This window comes from Cheilinus undulatus, linkage group 11 (assembly GCF_018320785.1).
Source record: "Cheilinus undulatus linkage group 11, ASM1832078v1, whole genome shotgun sequence".
Taxonomy (NCBI): Eukaryota; Metazoa; Chordata; class Actinopteri; order Labriformes; family Labridae; genus Cheilinus; species Cheilinus undulatus.
Genome location: NC_054875.1, coordinates 32,929,604 through 32,955,553, shown reverse-complemented (window position 1 = coordinate 32,955,553; position 25,950 = coordinate 32,929,604). Strand labels below are relative to the sequence as shown.

The following is a 25,950-nucleotide window of genomic DNA, read 5'->3' as shown; positions in this document are numbered from 1 at the left end:
GCGATGCAGTTATTTCAGGAATGTAACCACCAGACTTGGTGTATGAATAAAGCTGAATTTAAAAAGAAAATCATCTAAAAATGGAAATATGTTTTACCAGCTAAATATTCCACTTACATTCTGAAAAAGATGGCGTCTCAGATGAACGGTCTGAAAGCTTGGTTGTCTCAGATGTACAGTCTGCAGCCAGACTGTCTTGGGACAAAGAGACCAAAGAAGCTAACTTACCTTTGCTGTTATTGACTCTTTAAACTCTTTATTTTATTACGGTGCATTTTTATGATGTATTGTAAGTTGCCCTCTCACAGGGATAAGATCTTAAACCTACACTGTGGGGATTGTTTAAGGCCTTCAAGCACAAATTAATAGTGCACAACTTCAACGGTTGGAAAAATACTGAACAAACTTCTGGTGTTCACCTTTGACTGTTTGAATGTTTTGATGATAATCAGCACTGACGGCAGCTGGGCATAAACCCACAAAGGTATATGCATTTTAAGAGGGTGAGAGAGGAGGTTTACAGTACATTGTAAGACAATAAAAGGCTGGTGGAGGGGTGTCTAGGGTGGAGTGATGGTGTGACACACTTCTAAAACAAGCTGCCGTCCCCACACCTCTCCCAGTGTGCCCCTGGGCACATGTAGCATTAATTGCTGCCTCCACAGAGCCTGCAGACTGCACACACTATCTATTGCTCGCATCAAAGAAACCACACGCTGAACTTTATGAAATTTTTATTCAATGTTTTCACTTCTTTTCCTTTTTCCCTCCCTTTCTTCCTTTTCCTATTCCCCACCTTGGCCCCCCTCTCCCCTCTCCTTTTTTTTTTCTTAGCTCCGCCACCAAACAGACAAGAAAGACTTCTCTCTGCCATGTTTTTCGGCTCGACTTCCTTCCTGCCCAGAAGCACTCGAGTATCTCGTTAGTTCTCTCACAGCGAACATCTCTCCTCCATCTGCCAGGAGCAAAAAACCTGATTGGGGAGGGGAAATAACAAGAAAAGAGAAGAAAAGGGGGGGCTACATCAAGAAGTTTGGTGGTTGAGATTCTCCACAGAGGTAGGTGAGAAATGTAATATCATTTGGATACAGTAATTACACATACAAGAGGCACACAAAGGAAAGAATAAAGATGAGAGGGTTTCTCTCCCTGTGGACAATGTACACCAAAGGGCCTGAATTTCATCATAAACTTAGTGCAGATACCAGAACATGCAAAACACATTTAATATATTCTACAATAAGATCTCTTTGCCAACACACACCTTTTTACTCCTGCTTGATTATGACAGCTGAGCAAATCCAAGACGATTGATGCTTCATGCACATTACCTTCCTTTTAACTGCTCTCTCTCACACTCACACATGCACCGTGGTCATCCATCAAAGCCGGGATTGTTGTTTCTTCCCCCCACACGTCTCATACACGCAGGTATAAATCACTGCGCCTGATTTCTGGGGCCAGGGTTTAAATAATTAAAGAGCTTTAATTTATCAGGATTTAGCACCTTCTAACAGTATGGCTGACATAAGAGAATGAGAGAAAAATTAAGAAAGACAAAAAAGAAAGATACATGAGATACACATAGGAAATGATTAAACATTTTTGCTGGAGTGTTAGTAGAAGACAAATAGAATATAAATTTATTGGTAGATTTGCACTACTGATCTTTCCATAAACATTTAAGCCAATACCCACATCGATACAGGAATGTATTTCAGACTAAAATGTCAGTCCTTAAAAAAAAAAAAAAAAAAACATTTTAAAGCTAAAGGGAAAAAAGAACAAAGAAAATATTTCCTGCCTAAAACTTCAAAATGTTTTCTTATACTTATGGCCAATATTCACAGCAAATATAGGCTGATATATACATCTTATTTATGCTGATATTCACAGCCAATATAGGCTGATATGTACAGCTTATTTATGCTGATATTTACAGCCAATATAGGCCAACATGTTCAGCCAAAATATACTGATATTTGCAGCATGTATTGGCTCACATTGACAGTAACTATATGCCAATATGTCCAGCCAATACAGACTAATTTTTACCAAAAAAATATGATTTTCATGGCCATTGTAAGTTGATATGTTTAGTCTTTTTTTATATATCCATGTTTTGGGCCTTTTTATGCTTTCATTCATAGAGGAGGACAGTGGATAACCAATGTTGGCCAGTATTAATAGCTGATATTCACCACCAGTATAAGCCAATTGGCACAGCCAATATAGGCTGTTGTATACAAACAATATGGGCTGATATTTTAATGTAGGCTGATATTTACAACCAATATAGGCTGATAATTACAGCCAATATAGTCCAATATTAACAGCCTACTATATAAAGGTGGATTTCTACAACCAATACAGGCTGACACATACAGCCAATATTGGCCAATATTAACAACGAAAACAGACAGATATTTACAGTTAGGGCTGTCATATCAGATTTTCACTTCACGATTATCGTGGGCAAAAAATGTCATGATAACTATATTTTCACGATATCTATCAAAATGTAAATAATAATGGGACAATCAATCAAATTTATCTTTACCTTTTTATGTTGTGTTCTCTCTTTTGGCAGATGAATTACACTCAAAATACCTGTCTAAGGACGTACTGAGACAATATGAAAACAGTAACTGTACAACTGCATATAAAAAGTGCAATTACACTCGATAGCTAGTTAAAAGGTAACCAGATGAACTGATAAACAGAAAATCCACAAGGTGCAACATCTGCTAAAACTACAATATTAACTGAAACAAAATCATTTGTGGATAGCAGGGGACACAGCATTTGTGTGCAACTGAAAAATGACAACTAATAACTTTGGAATAATCCAATGTCTACTGAACAATCCCTGGCACATTTTTCTTTTTCTGTTTCCATTCTGTTTCCAAACTGTGTTCAAGTGGCACTGGATCATTTACACGATATTATCATATGCACATTTTTAACACGATATTGAAATTGTATTTTTTTATAGCACGATTATCGTCAATACCGATACATCGCGACAGCACTATTTACAATCAATATAGGCTGATATGAACAGCCATTATTGACAAGATATTGGCCGATGTTAACAATAAGTATAGGCTGAGATTTACAGCCAATAGAGGATGGTATTGACAGCTAATAAAGGCTTATAATTAAAGGCAATATTGGCCAATATAACAACCAATGTAGGCTAATATTAAGTCAGTATAGTCCAAATTTACAGCCAATATAGGCTAATATACACAGCCAATATTGGCCAAAAATAACATCAAATATAGCCTGACATTTACAGCCAACAGAAAGTGATATGAACAGCCAATATAGGCGGATAATTAAAGACAATATAGGCCATTATTAACAGGAAATGTAGGCTGATATTAACAGCCAATATAGCCCAATATTTACAGCCAATATCAGTAGATAATTGAAGCAAATACAGGTCAATATTAACAGCCAATATAGGTTGATATTTATAATCGATGTCAGATATTCAAAACCAAAACAGGTTTATATGCGCAGTTTACAGTTTGTTTTTTTAACACTGACTGAAATTCTTGTTTCTGCTAATACGGATAATTACCTTTTTAACTAATACCTGTCGATACTAATATGCTGATTATATTGTGCCACCTTAAAAATGTTATTTTCTCCACATGCTGTCCGTTTAGGAAACACACAAATAATAACCATGTGTATTTTTTTATTTTTCAGAACAACTGGCAGTGATCAAGACGAATAAAAGAACCCAGCAAATCAAACTGGAGTTTATATGTGATGAGACAACAGAGATACACTGGGCATGAAAAAGCACAATACAATAAGGTACATTTAAATCTAATCCAAGTCATATCATCAACCGCCATAAAGTGAACTTGTGATTTTTCTGTTTTAACTCTAAATAATAATCCCACTATACCCTCAGTTTCTAAAGACATTTTTATAGGATGTATTTGATTGAAATCCAGTTTAAAACAAAGCCGGAGAACACATTAAGAAAAGCACATTTATAGAACAAAATCTGTGTTGGATTATGTCTCAGAACAGAGCCAATGAGGGCCTGCAGCTGGAACTGACAGCCAGTGATAGAACTCTGCTGCCCCCCATGGCCATTGTAAAACATGCACAAAAGTTCTCACCAAAGGAAAAATAAGATCACAGACGGGACAAGTTGATGGTTTTCTATTTGCATCTTTTGGTTCAGTGGATGAACTATTAGCCCTATGACATTTGGAAGTCAGAAACAAGATCTACCAGCAGGCACAAAGACATAAGGGATAAACGTGAAAATAAAGCAAACAGCCACTTCTGGCTTTGTTTTGACCCTCATTATTTATTCTTTCCGGTAGATCTCTGAAAACAGATTGATCGCACACTCTCCCACACAAACACACAGACAGCATAAAAAACAAAACTTTCATATGCTAAAAAAACTCCCTCTTTTTGGGGCGAAACATGCAGAGTCACTCCAAACTTGATTATTATATATTATTGTTAATATTACTTGACAACTTCTAACACAGAAGTTTGTTTGCTGGCCACAGTCAGCCCCATAGTGGTTGACCCCTTTCATAGCAAGTATTAATGATGGGGGATTTTTTTTTACAACTTCGGAAGTTTTTTCAGCCATAATACACCATGTCATCAGTGAACAACCTGCTTAACAACTTTAATAATCAAACTCTAAATCTACAGACTGAACTTAACAAGGGGAGGATACAAGGTTTTCAAATCATGTATCGCTCCTTAATCAGACAGTACAATGTGTTCTGTAGTCACATTGCGTGATTGATTTTTTCAGTATAAGCCTTTTGATTCATAGTAACGAGGCTGCCCCCCAGCAAAACTGATTACCCCTAATAATAGAGCATCACAATCCTTATAATAGGTGAATGATACAGTGTGTTATGTCTTTTTAAGACGTCACGCCACCATCTTCCCTTCACTTAATTTGCTTCCTCCTCTGGTGGATTGTTTTTTTACACATCAGTTGTCCAATAGGGAGCGCTGTAGAGCCTCTTGAATCATGGTGTTCTCATCTGTGGAGTAATCCTGCAAGACATGGGTGGACAGAGAGAAAAACATAGTTGGTTAGCAGAGTTGGAGATGAATCTACCTGCCACAGGGACTGGTGAGTTAAAAATATCTACCAGCCACTTTACTTTAAACGAGCAGCATGTGGTGTTAAGGTATAGAGTAATAGTTGAGGCTTATAGTATTCAAATTCAAGGCTGTGTATAAATGGAAATCCAGTCTTTAATGTCTTTTGGACAGTCTAGCAGATTTTTAATTCACTTCTTTTGATTGTCAGCTAAATTGGCATAGAGTTGGTAAGATCTTACTTTTTTTTTTTTTAAATCAACCCAAGAGGGGCGAGGTAAAGGGAGAAAAGAATGGGACCAGGAATAGAACCTTGGGGAACCATGGTGTAGAGGGGCAGCAGAGGAAATTCAGTCCCCAATTTCTATTTTAAAACATCTCTTTGTCAGGTATTACCTGAACCAAGTGAGGGCTGCTTTAACTAACTGTGTTCCTGGTGAGCAATCAAAATTGTCTGAGCAACTCTGTCAAAAGCAGCTGTTGAAACTAAAAGCATTAAAAGAGCTGAGTCACCAGAGTCATTTCTCAATAAAAGACAATTAAAACCCTTGAAAGTGTGGACTCTGTGTTATAAAAAGCCCTAAAAACCAGATTTGAAAATTTCAAAATTGCTGTGAATGTCTAGATAAGACTTGAGATGTAGAAACACACCATCAACACAGAGCTCTGAAAAAAGTTTGGATCATCTCGTTCATACTACAGTCTTTGCCGTCACCTCCTCCACGGACAAAACCATACCGACTCCATGGGAAGAGCTATTGACAAGTCTACGGTAACAGCCAGTTTACTGCTATTGCTGCTATTTCCTCATACATGCTCAACCCTCATAGCTGCTGTTCGTCTTGGTGGTGGCTTTTTCTCTGGCTCAACATCAGCCTACAGAAATCTTCTTCCTGAGTGTGAGCATATCTGAAGTAGTACGTTTCATCAGTAGGCTAACTTTCTCAGGAAAGGTATCATCACAACATCAGGTGTTAACTGGTGCTAACAAAGCAACAATTGTTTTCCTTTTGAGTCATACCTCCCTTGAGTATTACTGTAACTACTGTAAAGCAGGTAGAGTTGTAATCCGACTTCTTATTATTTCTTTTAAGTACTTTTAGTTTGACAAGCCCTTAAAGTACAACTACACGTGCAATACTAAATGAGTTCAAATATAGTAACACAAAACATGCATGCTACTCGAATACATGTTGAGCACTCACAAACTGGAATACTCGTAACCATCCCTGAGATAAAGAAAGTCCTATCTCTTTTGTCCAAATGAGGCTGACTACTCACTGGAATATATTCAAATCTTAAGCAGTTTAACAAATGTAGGAGACTATAGACAAAAGGACAGTTTTTAACATTGTAAACCTTCAAACACACAATGAACCATGATATTATCAAGTGTTACTTTAGAAGACAAAGTAAAACTTTTTCAACCTGTCTAAATTCTTGTTCAGAATGTCAACAGAATAAATGGAAAACACAAACCATACTGACATGCTGACATGCTTTTAAAAAAGCCTATCACATCCACCCTGCTCCACTGGCTTGTATTTAGGACTCTTTTTAAATTAGCAAGCTGCAAGGGTTATTTGCTAAACAGTGTTAACCTTGCAAAGCAGATGGTTTTGCCACAGTCCATGTTTATCTTCAGGTGGATCCATCTCGCAAAGCTTCAATCTGAAACACTTGTTCCCAGTCAGAGAATGATTGGACCAATCAGCATCATTTGAGGAGCAAGAGGCAGTCGCTGTGAGTGTTGTTCAGTTTAAGTGACTGCAAGCCTGTAAACAATGGTGGCTAGTGAAGAGATTAGCATGGACGCAACTATAACAGCTGTTTAATCAGAACTGACCCTTCGCTGCCCTTGGTTGTGTTTGCTACGCCTGTCAAGCTATTGCAGCTGCCACTGTATAAATAGGAAGCATTCCAAGGAGATAGGAAATTTCTAGGAAAAAAGTGTCTGAAAATATCAGAGAAGTAAAAAGAAACATCAACAATATGCTTGTGAAAGCTCGATACAATTTGTTGACAGATTAGTGTGTGCAGTGCTTATGCTAGCTGGCATTTACCAGGGCTGGAGACAGCTTTGTAACATTAGGACAAAGCAGCAGATGTGAGCCCATCTTCAGCTGCAGAAAGACCCTTCCACTTGAGGACAGCTATCCACAGGAGACATTTTTCTCTCTTCCTCCACTCCAAATAAAGCACAATGGCTGGATTTATATTTCTAAGTGAACAGCAGCTGAGTTCACCAGCTTATGAGAAATTGAACGGTTGAAATGCCGAGTTTTGACTTGTTATTATCTCTCCGCTGGTTAGCTGTATGTTGCGATCGTTTATTAGCGTTTGGTGTGGAGGTTGTTATTCTCTGCTATATGGTAGTGGCTAATGTGCTAACAGGCTAAATGAGAGCTAATATGAAGCTAATATAAGGGCTATTGTTCACATGTTAAATGCTGTAGTGTATGCTTCAAATGTTTTTTGTTTCACTTTTTTTAAAATTATGTTTGTTTAAACACCTTATGTCCACATTAATAAATCTGTTCATGTGATCTTCCACACTGTTTTATTCATATCTGACATCTCTCTTCTTGGTTTTTCAGCTCTAGGAAAATGAAAAATTCAACACCACACTCTAAACATTTGGAGCATCGGCTGTCAGATTTGCAGGTCCTGGAAGCACACCGCTTCAGCATACTAGCATCTGCTAAAAACAAACCTCCAACAGGTCTCCCATGCATGGTTAAGGTTGCTTACATAGGATTGGACAGTGGCCGTTTTAGGGAGGGGCTTAGTGAAGGGTCAGTTGGACAACATTTCTTGATTAAAAGCAAAGAATCACACTAAAAGCTTTTCTTGGTGGGAAAGATGTTTTTTCTCTTCTGTGGACCAGCTTTAGCAAAAGCTTGATTTACCAACTGGCTCCACTGACAGTTATGAATCATGTATTGACATGAAACCAGCTGTCTGTTGAGCTCATTTTATGTAGTTTACTCCCTGGGTGGCCCACACCTTCTACATCAGAAGACTCATCCAGTAACCCTCCAACTTGTTTTGTAAAGGTTTTACTCTTTAAACGCCCTCTAGGATTGTACCCAGATGGGTGTAAAAAATATCCCATGCCTTGTATAAGTGACACAGTATATCTGGAAAGTCAGGTGAGCCTAATTTATCACCTCTTTCTTTAAATGGATGCTTGTGACAATGACAGAGAAGCTTTAAAAAAGTGGCCAAAAGGCCAGTTTTAGCTGAAATGCATGTGGATGCTGCTAATCAAATACCAAAAACTGTACCATCATTATCGATTGTACTTATACTTATAATATACTTCTAATGATATATTTATTACTTTAAGTAATAAAGGAAAGTGTTCATGAAGATAAGGCTTCAACTTACAACAAAAGTGTCATAGGAGAAAGTGTGTCTGATCTTCAGGTGCTGGAAAAAGTCAGCGCTCCTATAGTTAGGGTCCCCCCAAGGCATTGAGGCACAGATGGGACACACCTAGACAGAAAGAGGATTGGGACTTTTAAACTAACTCTGAACAAATACATCCATGCTTAGTCAAAGAATTCTTAACACCATATTCATAACAGTGCAGTGTGTGGATTTCCTACCACTTGGCGTGTATCTCTAGCATGTTGGGAAGTGCAGTGTTCAACCAGGCCATCCTGGTCGAGGTTCTGGCAGTGGCAATATGGGCAGGTGAAAGTGTAGCGGTTTGGCACAGGACTGTAGGAAAGAAACAGAAAACTTAAGAACTTTAGAAATACTGGATAACATTTGCAAGGATTCTCTGAAAATAATGCATATTGTAATGGAATTAAGAAACAGCATTAGAAAACACAATGTGAGGTTTTGGTAAATTCAAAGGCTGTAATAAAGTAAATAATCCCATTTTCTGAATTTGTGAACAACTCCCTCTAAAAGAAATTAATTAAAAGCCTTCTTACATTAAGATAGAAGAATTCATGTTATTTAAATTAATATTCTACACAGATTTCTATACATGTTTCAGTCTCTTCAGTTACTTTCTTTTCTTCCTTGAACAAAATAATCAGTTTATTTGGTGAAAGGAAAACCTCAGAGAAAAAGCTTGGATAAATTTACTTTGAATTATAATGAAGGAAGGCTAAAACTCCCAAACATTAAAATTTATCACTATGCCAGCAATCTAGTTTTCTGTGACAGATGTTTGATAAAGGCCCAAGCCCTTCATGGATAAACACTGAAAAAATTTAGATAAATAAAGAGTTACCAACTGACTTGCTGTATAAATAGCACAAAAAGTCAATCAAAACAAATAATCCTTTGTTATTCACATGGTCCAAATTTGGTGAAAAATTCTCAAATTTTCAGAACAAGGAGGATCTTTGTCCCCCAAAACTCCTTTATGGAAAAATGATTTATAAGCAAAGATATTTCAGAGTAGTACTTTTAACGGTTGGTCCGAAAAGGCATTCTAGTCATGGAGCAGTGCTGTGAAATGGGGAGTCTTCATGCCTTTCAAACACTTTAAAACTAAATTTTGTTTCACTAATAGAGATTTTCTTGGTTATCTGCAGTTATGGGATGTTATAAGGGTTCACTACGAGGGCAGATGGACCATACCCACTCTGACATCTGTGGAGCAACTATTCTATAGTAACAACCCGTTACCAAAAATGTATTTCCAAAATGTATGAACTTCTTCTATCACACCTAGTAATACCCAACTTTGACAGTTCCAGACTGAGATGGGAGAAAAACCTTGGGGGAAAAATGGAGCCGAACTTATGGGGCAGCTTGTGCAGAGACAGTGTTATGCTACTTCTACTTCAAACTCCAGATATAGACTGATACAATTTAACTTTCTGCATCAGTTGTATATGACCCCATACAAATTGCACAAATATAACCCTAATATACCATACAGAGGAAGGAACATTACATTAAACATGGCAGTGCTCTAAGCCTCAGGGGTTCTGGCAAGAGGTTTGCGATGTTATGTCTTGTGTACTTGATGCTGCCTTCCCACTGGACCCTGAGATCTGTCTCCTTGGCAACCTTTCAAAAATCAACCTAAGCATAGATGCGCTACTAAACTAATAGAAATCCTGCTAGTAATCCACCTTATTCCTAGCCCCCATGGATTTTTGCATGAAATAAGGGCGCAACCTTTGGTCCGTTCTATCTAAATGGGACTCGCATAGAAACGAGATGCTAAATGTGATTATTAGAGCAATTTTGAGACCAAAAATATGTAAACTTCAACCGCTTCACCTCAAATGGGATAAAATTAATATTTCTCTGTCCTCTACTAAAGAGTACAAAGTGACAACATTACTTCAGATAACCTTGACAAGCATATTTAGCTAACTTTATTAGCTTAATAAGCTTATTAGCTTCACTTTAGTATAGAAAGAGACAATCACATTTTGTTAAAGGAGTTTGGGCACCACCTTCAGATAAATTTCTACTTTGTGGGGTTGCTGAAATTCCTATTTCCCCAACTAATCTCTCTTAAAATGTGGGAATTACATTGATAAAACTATTCATGACTCAAGTTGCCAGCTCTTCAGTTTGGTAAATGTCAAGTTTTGTATTAAGAATTAATGATAAATTAATATTGAAAGAATCACATCCCTGATGCACTTAGACGGTGAACGGCATGTATAAAACACTGCTTTGAGAGTCATATTTAGCTTTGTCACCATTAGTACCACGAATGTAGCAACAGGTACTGAGCATTACAGAGAATATTATTTAAAAATTTTGCTCATATTGATTTAACTAAAATTAAAGCAGCATTCATTGCAGCAAAAATTTATTTCAGAACAGCCACTGTTAAAGCTAAATCACTTTCGAAAGCCCATGGAAGAACTGGGTTTTGCTATTATTGTTACTGTACGGGAAGTTCAACCACATTCATAGCTCCAGTAAACCCCCCCCCCCCCCCCCCCCAGGAATGTGGTTTCCACCTAATTTACTTACTTACAGCTTACAATACAAACAATGTGAACATGTGATTACAAAAATATATCAGTAATTATAAATGTCAGGCTGTGTTCACTCTGCAGGAAACAGCTAACCAAGATCTCATTCAACAGCTCAAGCTGCAATGCATCAGATGTATTTTGACTGAAACTGTGTCACTTACACACATGATCCTCAATTAGATATAGGTTAGATCTTTGGCAGTGCAACCTCAGTCTAACCAGCCAGGTGAGAATGCATGAAAACATCTGAGCATAACTGGTCAGTGTTGTGCTGGCAGGATGGGAGGAGCCTGTATCACACACTTTCACTTAAAATAAGGAAGACGGCTGCGATGTGCGATGGAGGAAGTCAGAGGAAAGACAGGAAGTATTCGATTTTAGATACTTTCACTTTGTATTTTCATGACAGCACCATAATAGAGCTCAGCTGTCATTACAGCTTATGACATTCATATTGATTCTGCGATGGCATGGCATTAAGTGTCCAACAAAATACGTTTTGGAAAAGTGAGAAAACACGACACAGCAGGAGCTCCACATACACAGTCGGACAATCAAAAACACAGTGATGTCTCTCCAGCTGAGCTGATACAGACGTGACTTTATAACGTTTCTGTTACTACTTCCAAAGCTGGCGCAGAGAGGAGGGTCACTTTTGTGACATTCTTAGTGAAGGGAAATATCACAGGGACATAACTACCATACCTTGAAATGGTACAGGAAATCAGCCTCTTATAAGCCTTTTGGAACACTTCTGTAGAGGCAAAACTTTAGGGTATTACTATGTACTCCAGAATTTACCCTCTGTGGATCAATAAAGTATTATGGTATCTTATGTACTACCTGTTTTTGAAACATATCATGCTGAGTATGATGTTTTTGTTGTTTGTGCATGCAGATAATTTAAAGACTGTGATGAGAATGCAAAAGAACTGAGCTTGCAGTGTGAATATAGTCTAAGTCAGGGGTTCCCAAACTTTTCAGCTCACAACCATCAAAATAACAGTGCTATAGACACAGGACTCCCCACTGGCCCTGTTAAAACTGAACTAATGTTATACAAATATTTGCATAATAATTGCTTACATATGCCAGTTAAAATCATTTCAAATTTTTCCTTCTCACGGTCACACAACACCCCTGGTGCAGACCCCCCTGTGGGGAGCAATGGCCTAAATAATGGCTAAGAAATGACTGACCTTCGGGTTACTACTTGTTAAATGGGTTAGAGTAAGTAAGTAACAAGGTGATCAGAGAGAAATCCTTACCTGATTATGGCAGGCTGGCTCTGGGCAGTGGTCCTCACTCCCTCTTCAATGTACTCCTGGTATTTAGAGCATGCAGCTGTGTGTCCTCTCATCTGAGACAGGCCAACCTTAATAATGAGAAAGCATACACAAGAAATTAGTATTTGCATTAGGAGAAATAGGCCACTTTTATGTTTATCCTGGATCAAGCCCAGCGATAAAGCACATACCTGGGCTCCACATCCTTTGCAAGACGCCACAGATGACTGAATGACAGCCTCAAGCTCTGCAGCTTTAGTCCAGTGCCCCAGCCCTGCCCGACATACAGCACAAACAGGCTTCTGTGGACGCAGACACTCCTGCAAACAGCTCTGGCAGAACCTGATGAAAGATGGGTAACAGATGGAACACAAAGTAAGGGTAACAACTCACTGAAAACTGCTACCACTTTGAATCTTGCCTCTAGTGACAGGAATGAAAACACTTTTCACCTGTGTTTGTGTTATTAAAGGAAATAAATCAGGTGTCAAAATTTGCTAGAAGACCCTTGCAAAGCGTCTCATTTAGAGCTTCCTGTAAATCCAACGGAAAGCCCCTTCCTCACGGGGACGCTGGGACTTGTAGTCGTTTAACTGGTTTGAAGACTCAACGTAATGCATTTCTAAACTACAACTCCCAAGCGATGGCATCCCTTTGATGTAAACAAAACTGAAACTGATTTAGTAAGCTGGCGCTGTCTTAGCTAAATAGCAATGGAACAAATTAGAAATAAATGGCCTTGCAAGAGCAGTCACATGTTTGGCTTTTGTTTGGCGACCTTGGTGGCATAACAACCCTTAAATAATGCATTTCTTTATGTCATTTATACACCACACCATGTAATCGCTGCTAGTAGACGTGGGTTGGAGGAGGGATCGACAAATAAGGCAAAATACTCACGTATGTCCGCATTGTGTAGTTACGGGACTGTCGAATATTTCGAGACACACCGGGCAGACAAACTCTGAAACGTCGCTGCTTCCTTCAGAGGCGTTTTTCTTGTGCTGTGCGGCGTTAAGTCCTCCGAGCATCGCCATTTCTTTTCTTCACTGAGTCAGCCCCCAACAACCGTTCCCGTATCGACGTCATCAGGTTTTTCTTCTTTATGCGCGAGGGTGGAGTTAACGCTGACAGCATAACACAAAATAGTATCTTGTAAACTGCAGACGACCTGTTAAATATGATTGAAATAAACAATACATGTAGCATTTAAAGTAGCCTAAAATGTTTTCAGACTACTTCATCTTAATCAATATTTCTGCATTTTTCCTTCAAGTAAGATTTTTAATACACAAATGACGGAAATATTAGCAATTCGATTATTTTCCGTGAGTCAGTTACATTTTACATGTTTAGTTTATCTAACAGCCTGAACCTGCGAAATACAATGGGGAAAGGCGCAAATCCACATACTAGAAAACCGGAAAATGCTGTAATATTATACCTATTTCTTTTCTAATCAAAACGTTTTAATGTTGTCGAAAAGGTAGCACATGCTCTTATTGTTCTATGGTGTAATCTTGTGAATAAGGTTAAATAAACGTACTGTTTGACCCAAAAGTAATGAATATACACTCGCTCTTTAAATAACTGCAAAACTACAGGATGTTGTGGATGCATAGTCATCGTAGTCCACTAAAGCTAACTAAAAAACTAAAACTAAAATGTAAAAAGAATTGTAGTTAACTGAAACTAAATAAAAGCTAAGATTTTCAAAAACGAAAGCTGACTAGAAATAAAATAAAATCTGGGATAATATCTCCTTCGTTTTAGTCTTTGACAACAGCATGACTGACATGAACACCCAAACCTGGAGAGTGTCAAATCGTCTGAAGACCGATCACAATGTTTAATTTTAGGTCTGGAGCTGTATTCATCAAATCTGAATGAATGAAATGAAAAGTGAAGATTAGTCTGTTTACACGTATTTTGTGGGTCTGTTTACTTTTTTGACCCTTAGTATCTTTTATTCCTGAAAAAAACAAAACCAAAAACCAAAAACCAAAAAAAAAAAAAAAAAAAAAAAAAAAAAAAATTAAAACTAATAAAGACCAAACAAAAATAAGGCATTTTGCAAAATAAAACTAAACCTAACTAACCAGCAGGAAAAAAAATAAACTGAACTAAAATTTAAACAAAAGATCAAAACTAAGTAAAAATAAAAACTAATGAAAAACCTTAAACTATTGCAGTCTTGATGCATAAATCGCTAAATTATTCCCACAATAAGACTATTTTACTGACAAATAGCTAAAAGAAACAAAAAACTACGCGCATACGCTCCTATTTCGATATACTGCATATATTAAAGTCGCAATTATTGAACAGTGATGATGTTATTTGAGGGCTGTACTCTGCATCCTCCGGCTCATTCTCTATCCAGCAGCACGTGGGACCCTGATGCTGGTGAACTGTCAGACTTAAGCGCATGCGCATTGTGAAGATGGGAATTTCCAACAGCTGAGGAGGCGTAGCTAGTCACTGCTAGCACTTGTTTAAGGTAAGATGTGCTATTGCTCGTGTTTCCGTTGAATAAACGATTTAATTTCTATGAAGAAGAAGGATGAGACTCAGTAGCACGCATGCCACGCCACAATAACGATCTGGGTTTACACATTTGACTAAAATCACCAAAGATTTCTATTTAGCGGAAGACCGCCCTGCTAGCTAAAGGCTAGCCAGCTGCGCTGAAATGGGCGTTCACTGCTTAGCTTATACTCAGTTGGGGGCCCATAGCAGTGACAGCATCGGGTGTTGTCAGGTTGAAAATACAAGAAGATTTAACATTAAGGCTGTCCTTTGAGCTTTTTTCTCATTACTACCAGTAGTCGCAGCGGATTGATCCGTCACTGTACGCAGCAGTAATGCATGGTGATCTGTTAGCTAAGGCATGGCACTTGCTAGTGCGCTGAACGGATGCGTGCTAAGGCGAGGAAACTGAAATAGCCGGGCAGCTTGCCTTGGGACGACCCTTCATCTGCGGCTTTTCAAGCTCCATAGCTTTTTTAGGCTTAATTTATTCATATCTGTCACAAATGGATTGATATTACGACAGCTAAAGTTAGGCAAATACCTCCATGGTTTACACGCATGTAAGAACGATGCTGCTACATGTTCACTGGCGCATACTGGAACGTAAGACTAAAGTCGAATGTCTTGCAACAGTGAGTCCTGATCCTGATTATGTAAGCTATAACCTCCATGTTTTGTCTTAGTTGCGAGCATTATGAAAATAATAAACAGCCTAACCTTTTATATATAAGGCAGTCATGAAGCAGCCCACACGATGCAGCCTCACATCATCCCACTCAGGGCATCGGCAGTGATTCTGGTTGTTAAGCATTTGTACGGTCCTTCATATCTTAGCTGTTACATTTAGAAACTCTCTGTATGGTGATAACTATACAACTGTATTTTTCTTTTGGGTGTCAGTAACACAGATTAAACCAGGAGACATAAATCTGGCTATGGTTTGTGTCTTCATTTATGTGTCGACGTTTCCATTCTCACTAAGCTCCCCTGTGTCATTACAGCTTGGAGACAGCAGAAGAATCAAACCATCATAAATGTTTCTTCAAGATGAGTGGCCTTGAACCCTGCACATGCTGAACCCAGGCAAAGGAATAAAGGCAATTCTGCGTTAACAGAGCCTTAAGAAGAAGCTTCTCCTGACCTCATCTTGTACAACATTGGGCTGTTTGTCTGGAAACAACTCAGGCTTTGAGCCAATGTCAGAGATGCCTGTAAGAAGGCATCCTTACAGGCTGCAGCCTAGCCACGCTAACTGAAAGCAATAGATGATTACATCTCTTGTTCAAAGGATGTGCTGCTGATTGGCCAAAAAGTTTCATTTCTTTTTCACCAGTCCAAAACTTAATTGATGTTAAGTGTATGCCGCAGGGTGTACAGTACATAATGGTGACCAAAAATGATGCTTGAATGTGGCATCCAGGTGCAGGGTATGGTAAAAGGGGTGAGGCTCTCTCAGAAAAGCATAACAGCTGACTGATAGTCTGCTGCCAAAAATGGATGCTAAATTAAAAGAGGACCTGTTTCGGAGGTATGTGACCGCACTGGAGAGGCGTCTGGAGGTTGGAGGGGAAAACACAAGGAGCGGAAATGCACCTGAAGGGGACAGGGGGCGATACAAGGACAGTGAGGCCCTACTCTCCACAGCCACTGCCCTGCTTGGGGCCTACCAGCCAGATCCGGGACAGCGTTTTCGGATGGTGCGTTTCTATGAAGTGGTGGAGAGTTCTCTCCGCTGCCAGAGAGGAGGAAACCTAAGGAGTCTGGAAAGAGCCTTTCGCACATTGGAAACTATCTGCACTAATCTCTTGCTCTTCCCCTGGAAGAAAGAGTTCAGATGTATAAAGGTGAGTTACTGCCATGTTATTGTCAGCTAAACAGTTCAAGACTTTAATAAACACAATTATTATCTGGGGTTAAAAGCAGCTAATTACAATAATTTAAATCACTGTAACTGAATAGTTCTTTGAGTATTTGCACTTTTGAGTAGTTTTTAAAATTAGAAATTTCACTTAAATATATTTGGGGGAAGTATTCAGGAGCCACTATTACCTCCTTAAGATAGGATGCATGCAGGGACTGAAAAAGTATTGAAAGTTGATAAATCAACTTAGCAAAAACTAATGCTTTTAAAATGTATTAAAAAGTCTTAAATGTAAGACCATAATGTCTGAAATTCTGTAGCTGTTTTCAATTTTATAAGCCTTCCAAACAGGTTGTAGGCCAGTTCTCCTACCAGTGTTTTTATATTTAGTATGAAGTAGAAGTGAAATTCTGACAGAACTCAACCAGTCTGCACACTTGTTTATGTTCTGGCCCATTGAGCTATCAGTGCATCCTTAAAACTCCGCTTTGTTCCTAGCTTGCAAATCAACTGACTGATCAAGTGATGTTTGTATGCAGCTGATAGGTAAATGCAAGCTGGTTAATATTTTGCAGGATTTTGAAAAAAAAAGCAGTCTTGCAGTGAAGCTTTTGCCTAGGATAATACCGGCATAGAGTCTGTTCATCTTAATACTGTCAGCATGTCAAAGAAAGCTTTATTTTCATACTACAATAGCAGATACCATCTGCATGTTCTTGATTGTGCTGTCACATTTTTTTATCTTACAATCTGTTCAAAACATACCCATAATTGTGTCACCATTGTAACTGGTTAGAAATTGAAGATACAGTAGGGTCTTAAAATATATTGAGAGGGTCTTGAAAAGGTCTTTAACAGTATTCAATTTAATGTCAGATTTTTTGCGTATACCCTTTCAGAGAAATTGTGACCCAAGTTTAAAAAAAAACTCAACTTGTGAAATTTATTGAGTGGAAATGTTCTAGTTTGAACATTTTTGTTCTCCTTTTCCTTGAATAATATGAAAATTTGGGTAATTTCTCAAGGAATGAACTCGCTTTCTTGGGAAAACCAGTTTTGCAATCTCCATAAAAGGAGATAAGTGAGTTTAAATCTTGACAAAATGACTGAAATCAACTCATCATCACAGAAAACGAAGATAAAATGTATGGATGTGTGTCTGCATAGGGCATCCATACATTAGGCTTTATGCCACAATTTTTTCCAGGCATCTACTCACAACTTACCGAAAAGAGTTCCAGCCCACTTTTGGGTCCTGTTCAACCACTTGAGAACCAGTGACCCAGAAAACCTAGATAGAACGTCATATTCTTCTCTTATTTTACCGTACAACCCCCATGGGTGTCAAATGTAGGTACTCAGTCTTCAGTACTATGAGTACAATTTAAATGAATTACTTTTTACTTTTGATTGAGTTGGTTTCTAGACCAGAAAGTTTACCTCTACCTCAGTAAATTTTAGCTCATGTAACTGTACTTTTACTTAAGCACAGTAGTCTTATACTCTTACCGTCTCTGTATATAATATTGAAATGTTGGGTAAAGGAGTATTAGCCACCATAAAAAACCATACCATCAAAACCATACTTTTATGTGTGTATTCATTACATAAATACAACATTTTTGTCTTTAAATTTTTTCTTCTGTGTAAAAAATTAAAGAGAAGAGTATTATGGGCTTTTTTGTGACACCTGCATTTTATTTCCAATTTCATGAATATAACTTTTATAATGTAAGTACATATAGTAGCAAAACAAACCTTTAATTTGAACTCTTATGCAGTAATAATTTTATGTTTTGTTGATTCTGAAGGTTTATAGAAGCTGTTTTAATCACTCAAACTTATGCTAATTGACCCTTTTCTCTTTCAGACCTTCACTGGCCCGTATGTGTATCATCTGCAGTCTGCCATTACCGATGCTGAACTCCGAGCTCTAATGCGCACTATTGGCTACGCCTGTGACCACGACTCACAGTTTCATTTGCAGGAGCACCCAGGTGGCACAAATCATCTCCGTCAAATGGCGTTCGAGCTCTTCCTGGCCCAAGCAGAGTGTCGTCTCCTGGGAGAGGTAGTGGCTCTGGCCCGAGGTTCGGCCTCAGAAATGGAGGCTCTGGAACTCCGCAGAGGCTGTAGAGATGACGCAGCCGGCTGTGCGGAGGCGCTCCGTAGACGTGACAGCCTTGGGGCGGATATGGCCCGCCTGTCTGTGCGGCCCCTGGATATAGAGAGGCCTCATGCCCACCACCTGAGGCGAGGTAGCCGGCCATCTAAGTCTGTGGATGTCACAGATGGGGCTGGTCACTGGCACCCAGCTGTTAGCAAGCCTGTCTTGAAGGCCTCATTGAGTCTGAGAAAGGAACCTCTGTTTGTGGATGCAGAGGAGGATATGAAGGATGAGATCATCAGGCCCTGCACCTCAGCATCGCTCTTCTCTGTGGCAGCTCCTCCCTCTTATAGCCCTGTTGCGGATTTCTTCCCAATTCAGTCACCTCCTCCAGCGGATCCTTACTCCTCCTACCACCTGTCTTCGCTGGATGAGATTGATTTGTACACCGAGAGAGGCGGCACAGGAACAGGAGGGAAGCAGATCCCCTCTCGACCTCCATCCAGAGAGCCTCGGGATGCAAGGGAGGCATGGCTGCTCAAGGCTCATGGCAGTGTGAAATGTCAGGGCTGTGGGATGGGCTGCTCCACTATGGCCTCCTGCCAAAGGTGCGACATGATCCTCTGTTCTTCCTGTCATGACGTGGACCCTTCCCCGTGTTGCGGCCTCCAGGACTACCACCCCAAATCTCCACGTCCTCTCGATGGATACATTCCCGTCAAGGAAAAGCTCTCTGTCTATTCTAACACACACTCCCACTCCCATCTCCATCCCCACCCGCTCACTCTGACCCACTCACACTCCCACCCCCACCCTCACCCCCAGATGGTGGAGAAGCCCCTCATGTCCACGAAGCTGTTTCCAAGCAAGTCAGTCGCCTTGACCACGCCAAAGGGGGGCAGCAGTGAGCGATTAAGCTCAGGGGGATCGCGATGCGGGTTCTGCAACAAGCCGGGTGCATCACACACATGTGTGAACTGCTCTAAGGTGTCATGTGACTCATGCATGGGCTTGTATGCAAAGGATATGTGCACACGAAAGAATCCCCAGCACAGCTTTGTCCCCAACCATCAGCTCAACTTTAAATCTGGCACCATATCTCACCTGGTGTACCGATAAATCTGGCAGGCGGAATATTTGTTTCTTCCTTGTATTCCCCCCTTGCTACGTAGTCCTGCATTATTGCTTTAGCTCTATTCCCGTTTAAACAGCTTATTCACTATCTTTCCCCGTTATCTGATGGTCTTTTGCTCTCTGTAACACTCCCTTGAACTTTGTACATTTTTCCCTGGCTGTCAGAAGGGCCCTGGAATGCACATGCCACAGAGAGCCATATCATCCGCCCATCTCTCTGCCTTGTACAAGTTCAGGCCTTTTAATCTATTTCTTTTTCGTTTTACCTTGCTACCTGCTCTTGAGTAGTCATGTGATGTTGTAGCGCTTCCCAAATTCCTTAAATTTTGACCTCCTTAAAAGGGAAACTGGAGAAAAGAGTTTAAATCCTTCTCATTTTGAATGAATTCCGTCCAAATGACATATATACTTTGCCTCCTCAGCTAAAAATTCCTCTAGTATATAAATATAAATAGATATATATATACAGTATATATGTGTGTGCGTGTGAGAGAGCGTTTGGGTGTGTGTTTCTGTGTAGAAAAGACCTCTGAGCTTGCATTGTGACAAAGGAGATCTTTTTAAACTTGAAGAATAGTAGGGAAAACAGAGAAAAAATACACTGGAAGTCAATAAGTCAATAGTATATATTTTTAATCTCTATTCTCTAGAACAATGTGAGACTGTTAAATGGGCATGAGGTCTGTCTTTGGGATTTATGGGGTATAAATTTATGTGAGTGGGTGTGGGATTGGAGATATCTCTAAGGGACTTACTGAGACTATGGTCAGATGCCATATATACTATTCAAAAGATTATGCCTTGTAAATTAACCCGAATTTGTTTCTGGTGAAGTTGAAAAGCTGCTGTTGACTAGAGACAGTGAAGATTTTTGGGGTTGACTTCTTTCTGGTAAAACGCCTGTTGTGTCAGTTCCAAGCCCCCCCTCACAGCTGTCCCCTTTCATTTCACTCCTTAAGCCACCATTGCTCATGATGTTGTTGTGCACCCTAACCAGATCATGTGGTTCCATGTCAGTCTCAGGTGGAGTCTTTGGAAGTCTCTCGGTGATCACACAAATCAAGAGATTACTGCTTTTTTGGCGGCGTGTGGGCCTATTGGCTGCTTTTAGACAGTGAGAAAGTGTAAACTCTGACATGGTCTCTGTCTACCTCAAATGGCTTAAGCTTAAACACCGTGTTTGACAATGTGGTTTTAAAGTAGCCCTGAAAACACTATGAATTACAGTTTTTTTTTCTTATATTAACTCTTGTTGAATATCTGTCATTTTTATGAATTAGCAGAGTTTATTTATTCCCTGATATAAATTTGTCTTTTACTACAAATAGGGACTGTATTTACAGAAGTTGGAAAATGTGTGTCATATAATTTAATTAGGGATGTCAGCATTAATGCATTAATAGTCTTTTTAATTGCTTTAATCACATGCTGTATTATCCCCTTCCTTGGTTAAGCATTGCAGCGTTTCCCTGCAGCCAAACAGATGTAAAATAAGTAAACCGCTACACCTTACCGTTTCATTTCACGTAAAAAAAACCCCTCTCAGACAGTTCAGTAAACAAGTCAGAAGTCATCTGCACCTTGTGACTTCAAACATTTCACTAATTTTCCTTATCTTTACAATCCATAACAAGTCCCTTTTCTGTAAATCATAATCTTCAATCTACCCAAAGTTTTCAATGTTATTTCGAAATATGGGCAGGTCTGTATCCAAACAGGAAGTCAGACACCCTTAGTTTAAAACAATACAAAAACAAAATGAACAATGCCTTTCTTACAAGAAACACGATTTCCAAATATTTTCGATTTTGCTAAGTTGACCTGTTGTGCTTAGTTTTACATAATTTCTATTGTGTTGTGACTTTCTTGAATATAAGATAACCAATATGTATTCATTCGATACTAGTTAGTAGGGATGTAACGGTATCATAATCTCACAGTAAGATAATACTGCAACAAGAAGTCCACATTTTGATGTTTATTGTGGTATCAAAATAAACCCCAAAACTACAAATGAAGTGTTTACACACGTTCTAAAACCTGCGTTGTCCACCACTAAAAGTAGCTGTAGGTCTTCAGGGATATATTCACTGATCACTGATACAAGTTGTGATCTGTTGAGCTCCTGCTCTTGTGTGGGGTAGTAGGATTGTGGACGCTTCCTTAAGAGTCCTCTGGCCTGGCAGGATTCCGCCGCTCGCATCTTTGCAAATCTTTTTGGGATGAAGTGGCTCCTTATGTTATTTGTATTCCCCATCAAGTGTGTCACTGCAGTCTGGCAGTGTCATCATGGTGCTTTTTGTTTGTCCACCTTTTCTCCTTTCATGACACCGGGTGACCAAAATGCTTCCACACGTGACATTTCAAAGTGAGACTCCACAATCTTACTTGGTTCTCCATTGCCACAAGTAGCATCCACCTTGTTAGATCAAGCCAGTGGGTCCGCTCAAATAGTTAATGAATGACGTTCAAATTGGCTTATGCTATATTGTGATCATTGTTTTTCATCGTAATCATGAAAGTACGCCAAAGAAAATCTGTATCCATTGAAGGTTTTTATTTGAGAGTTTATAGTGCTTCTCACATAAGTTGAGAAAAAGACAGAGCTAGAGTAGACTTTTATAATTAACAGAACAAGATAGAATTAAAGATAGAATGGATAGGAAGAGAATAAAACAAAACTTAAACACCACTGTAAAATATAAGCACTTAAATATCATTCATCTACTCTTTCTGTGAAGTAAGAGAACGCGCCGAGTGATAGATGGGCATTTTGTAGTCCATCGATGTTGAATTGTAGTTTTTACCCACATCACAACTACTCAGGATTCCCTAATCACGCGGTTCTCCTCTCCTATCCTCTTATTCCCACTTTTCTTCGATCATGTGACTTTTCTCATTGGGGTAAGGAAAAGTGGATATGAAAGGACTTAAGGGGTAAATTTTTTTTACTTTTCAGATACACCCAGTGAGAAGAGTGCAAAGGGTGTTGGGTACGCAAGGGTCGGTGGCAACTGTAGTTCCCACTTCCCTTCGCTCTGTTCCTCTAAAAATAAAAATTTTGCCCTGAAGACCAGTTGTTTGAAACTATTACATGTCCATGACGCTATGACGATACCGTTACATCTCTATTAGTTAGTGGTTAATGCAAAGTCTCTCTCTAGGGATGCACAATAATCTCAGCATATCTATAGATTTGAGCTAAAAAAAAAAAGTTAATTATTGATATCTGAAGGTATGAACATTTTTTACTTGCAGGTCTTTTTTTTTTTTTTTTGGTTACAATGTGGCTGTAAATATCAGCCTTATGTTTGTGGAGTTTCAGGCTGGACTGACAGACCTATGTCAGCTAAAGTCTTTTCTTCTTCCATCCTCATTCCTTAAACTTTAAAGTGTATTCGGAGGACTGAAGTTTTTGGTCCGAACTACACTTTTATATCTGTATCAGCTAAAATTACTTTGTACATATCGGCATATCGGACATCAGCAAAAATCTAAACTTACTTAGTGCTGAACACGTGGTGGATTGATGTTGGGTCTTTGTAAATAATTTAACAGATTACCGACTAGACCTGCCCCATTTGTAAGGTGTCTTGAGATATTTATTTGGCACTATTCTAGTAAAGATTGATTTATTGATTTAATAGCATCTTTAAGATAAAAAGTCATGTGTGAATAAACTCTGCTAATGTCAAGGGAGTAGAGGAGTGTCTTTTAAATAGGTCTACTTTCACTGATTAGGCTTTGGTTCTCTACTCAAAGGATAATAAATGAAGTACATTGCATTTGATAGACACTAAGGGCTAGTTTCAAGTCACATTTCTTAAAGAAGTTAAACTCTGAGTTATTTTGACTGACCATTTAGGTGACTGCAGCCTTTATGCTCTGTCAGGAATAACCTTTAAATGCCTTAAGCTAATTCAGCTGTCTTATCATTGAGTATTTTGAGTGAAAGGTGATGCCACTTACATTGTTCTTTGTTTAAAAACAGCCTGTACCATGGTTTCGCCAGGCTTTATGAACTTCATTCATACAGTAGCTTGTTCCCTGACAGCTAAGGAAGGCATTCAGAGCAGTTCAGAAAATACACAAATATAGACATGCATATCAGAACATGCATAGTAACAGAATTATGCAGCAAGTTACACCTTTTGAAGACCAACATACACAATGTGCATTTTTTTTTATTTTAAAGATATCTGAAATACATGTTTAGTTCCAGGGAGTGATGACTGATCTTACACTTCAGTTCATTCCTTCTGTGTGTGTTGTTTTTTTGTTTGTTTGTTTGTTTTGTATCATATGAACCTAAAGAAGGGATGTTTTGTGAGGATGTAGCTTTGAGAGATTGTCTTGGGTCAACACTAAATGACTTGGGTATAATTAAAGACTTGAGTGACCTTAGGGGAGGTGTGCAATTGTTTATTTTCTTCTAATGAAGCCTTTCTGAGTAGTTAGAAAACTTAACATAGTTGTATTTTGGTTAATCCAGTCTGTTCATTGTCAGTCATACCAGCAACAACTTTAAGAAGTTTTGAGCCATGTTGCAGGCGTGATCATATTTGCCAAATGAAGAACAAATATCTTATTGGAATAGTAAATTGAATCTTGTTGTTTGCTCTGATCTACAGTTTATGTAAGGAAGCTGGTTTTGCTGAAGGTTAGCCATGTGTCTGCAGATGTTAGCCTTTGAAAAAGGTCTGAAAGGGATTCATCAGCGTACTCACACAGCATGGGGTGTGGATTTGACTCCGATCAGTGGACTGATGGTTTGTGTGGGTCACTACAAAGGGCTAAAGAGTCTTCAGGGCTGCTGCTAAGTTTGTGGACACTGTTTTAACAATCTTTTAGTGAACAGCGACTTGTCGTGGCTTAATCTCTGATGTGGCGCTTACTTTACATTCATGATTAAATATCAAGTCCAAATGTTGGAAAAAAAAACGCTTTTTTAATTTTGTGTCATGGAATACATTGAGCCATTTGAACATGATTGGTTTAACCCACATCAGACGCACTCAAATCATTGTTGAAGTCAATACTCCCTTTACCTCTTTTTGTGGTTATCTTACTGATGTTAACAGTGGTTGTGTAGTTAGGCCGCCCCTTTTCCATTCCTTGTACCAAAACCTTTTCTTGGCATGCTCTGTTCAAGGCCTAGACCTACACCTCTTCTCCCTCAGCCCCACATGCACCCTCAACCACTGTCTCATTCCCTCCACCACCTTGGCACTGAGGATCACTGCACAATGTCTATGTGAAGGGGTATGGACCTTATGATCAATATGTGGGCATACCTGGGGGTGGAAAGGGAAAATAGCCAAAATTGTTAATCAGTGAATATATATATATATATATATACGTATATATGTATATATATATGTATGTATATATATATGTATATATATATGTATGTATATATATATGTGTGTATATATATATATATATATATATATATATATATATATATATATATATATATATATATATATATAAAAGTAAATGAGATTTTCTAAAATAATTTAAGGAATAAAATTCTTGAAAAAAAATGCTTTGTGTCTCAAGTGTTTTGGTGATTCTTTTCCAGTTTTACATCTTTTCCTCCTCTTTGACCACTAGATGGCGACAAATAACCACCACATAGCAGTACCAAGGCTCCATGTGAAACTACTGACCTTTTAAGAAAATGGCTTGATTTATGACTGAAAATGTATTTCTCACTCAATTGAACCACTTATCTGGGTCCACATTAGTGTTAATAAACGTGTAACCTTTATACGTTGTAAAATGGTGAAACGTTTTGAAGATAAGGTGACTTAGCGTGTTTTATTCCTGTGTAAAAAGCCATATTATTGCCCTTGCGTTTTTGGCTCTGGTGGCCAAAACTTTGACTTTGGTTCATTAAACAAGGCAGAGACAAGAACATAAAAATGCAAATGCAGTTATAAAGTATAT

General features: G+C 38.7%; 2 protein-coding genes across 3 annotated transcripts; one reads left to right on the top strand and one right to left on the bottom strand.

Moving 5' to 3' along the window:
- Window positions 1-3,692: 3,692 nt before the first annotated feature.
- On the bottom strand, window positions 3,693-13,442 carry rnf114 (ring finger protein 114). Its single transcript, XM_041798490.1, has 6 exons — window positions 13,265-13,442; window positions 12,556-12,706; window positions 12,347-12,453; window positions 8,718-8,832; window positions 8,497-8,604; window positions 3,693-5,058 (listed from the first exon to the last, which is right to left on the bottom strand). Exons 1-6 carry the CDS (start codon window positions 13,399-13,401, stop codon window positions 4,993-4,995), a joined length of 684 nt encoding a protein of 227 aa, XP_041654424.1. The 5' UTR covers window positions 13,402-13,442; the 3' UTR covers window positions 3,693-4,992.
- A 1,369-nt stretch (window positions 13,443-14,811) lies between these two features.
- On the top strand, window positions 14,812-25,355 carry spata2 (spermatogenesis associated 2). Of its 2 annotated transcripts, none has more exons than XM_041799114.1 (3): window positions 14,812-14,864; window positions 15,898-16,740; window positions 18,628-25,355. In XM_041799114.1, the coding sequence occupies exons 2-3, from the start codon at window positions 16,390-16,392 to the stop codon at window positions 19,981-19,983; spliced, it is 1,707 nt and encodes a 568-aa protein (XP_041655048.1). In that variant the 5' UTR covers window positions 14,812-14,864; window positions 15,898-16,389; the 3' UTR covers window positions 19,984-25,355. The 2 variants fall into 2 exon arrangements, with proteins under 2 accessions (XP_041655048.1, XP_041655049.1); XM_041799115.1 differs by lacking the exon at window positions 14,812-14,864 and adding an exon at window positions 15,483-15,549.
- The last annotated feature ends 595 nt before the right edge of the window (window positions 25,356-25,950 follow it).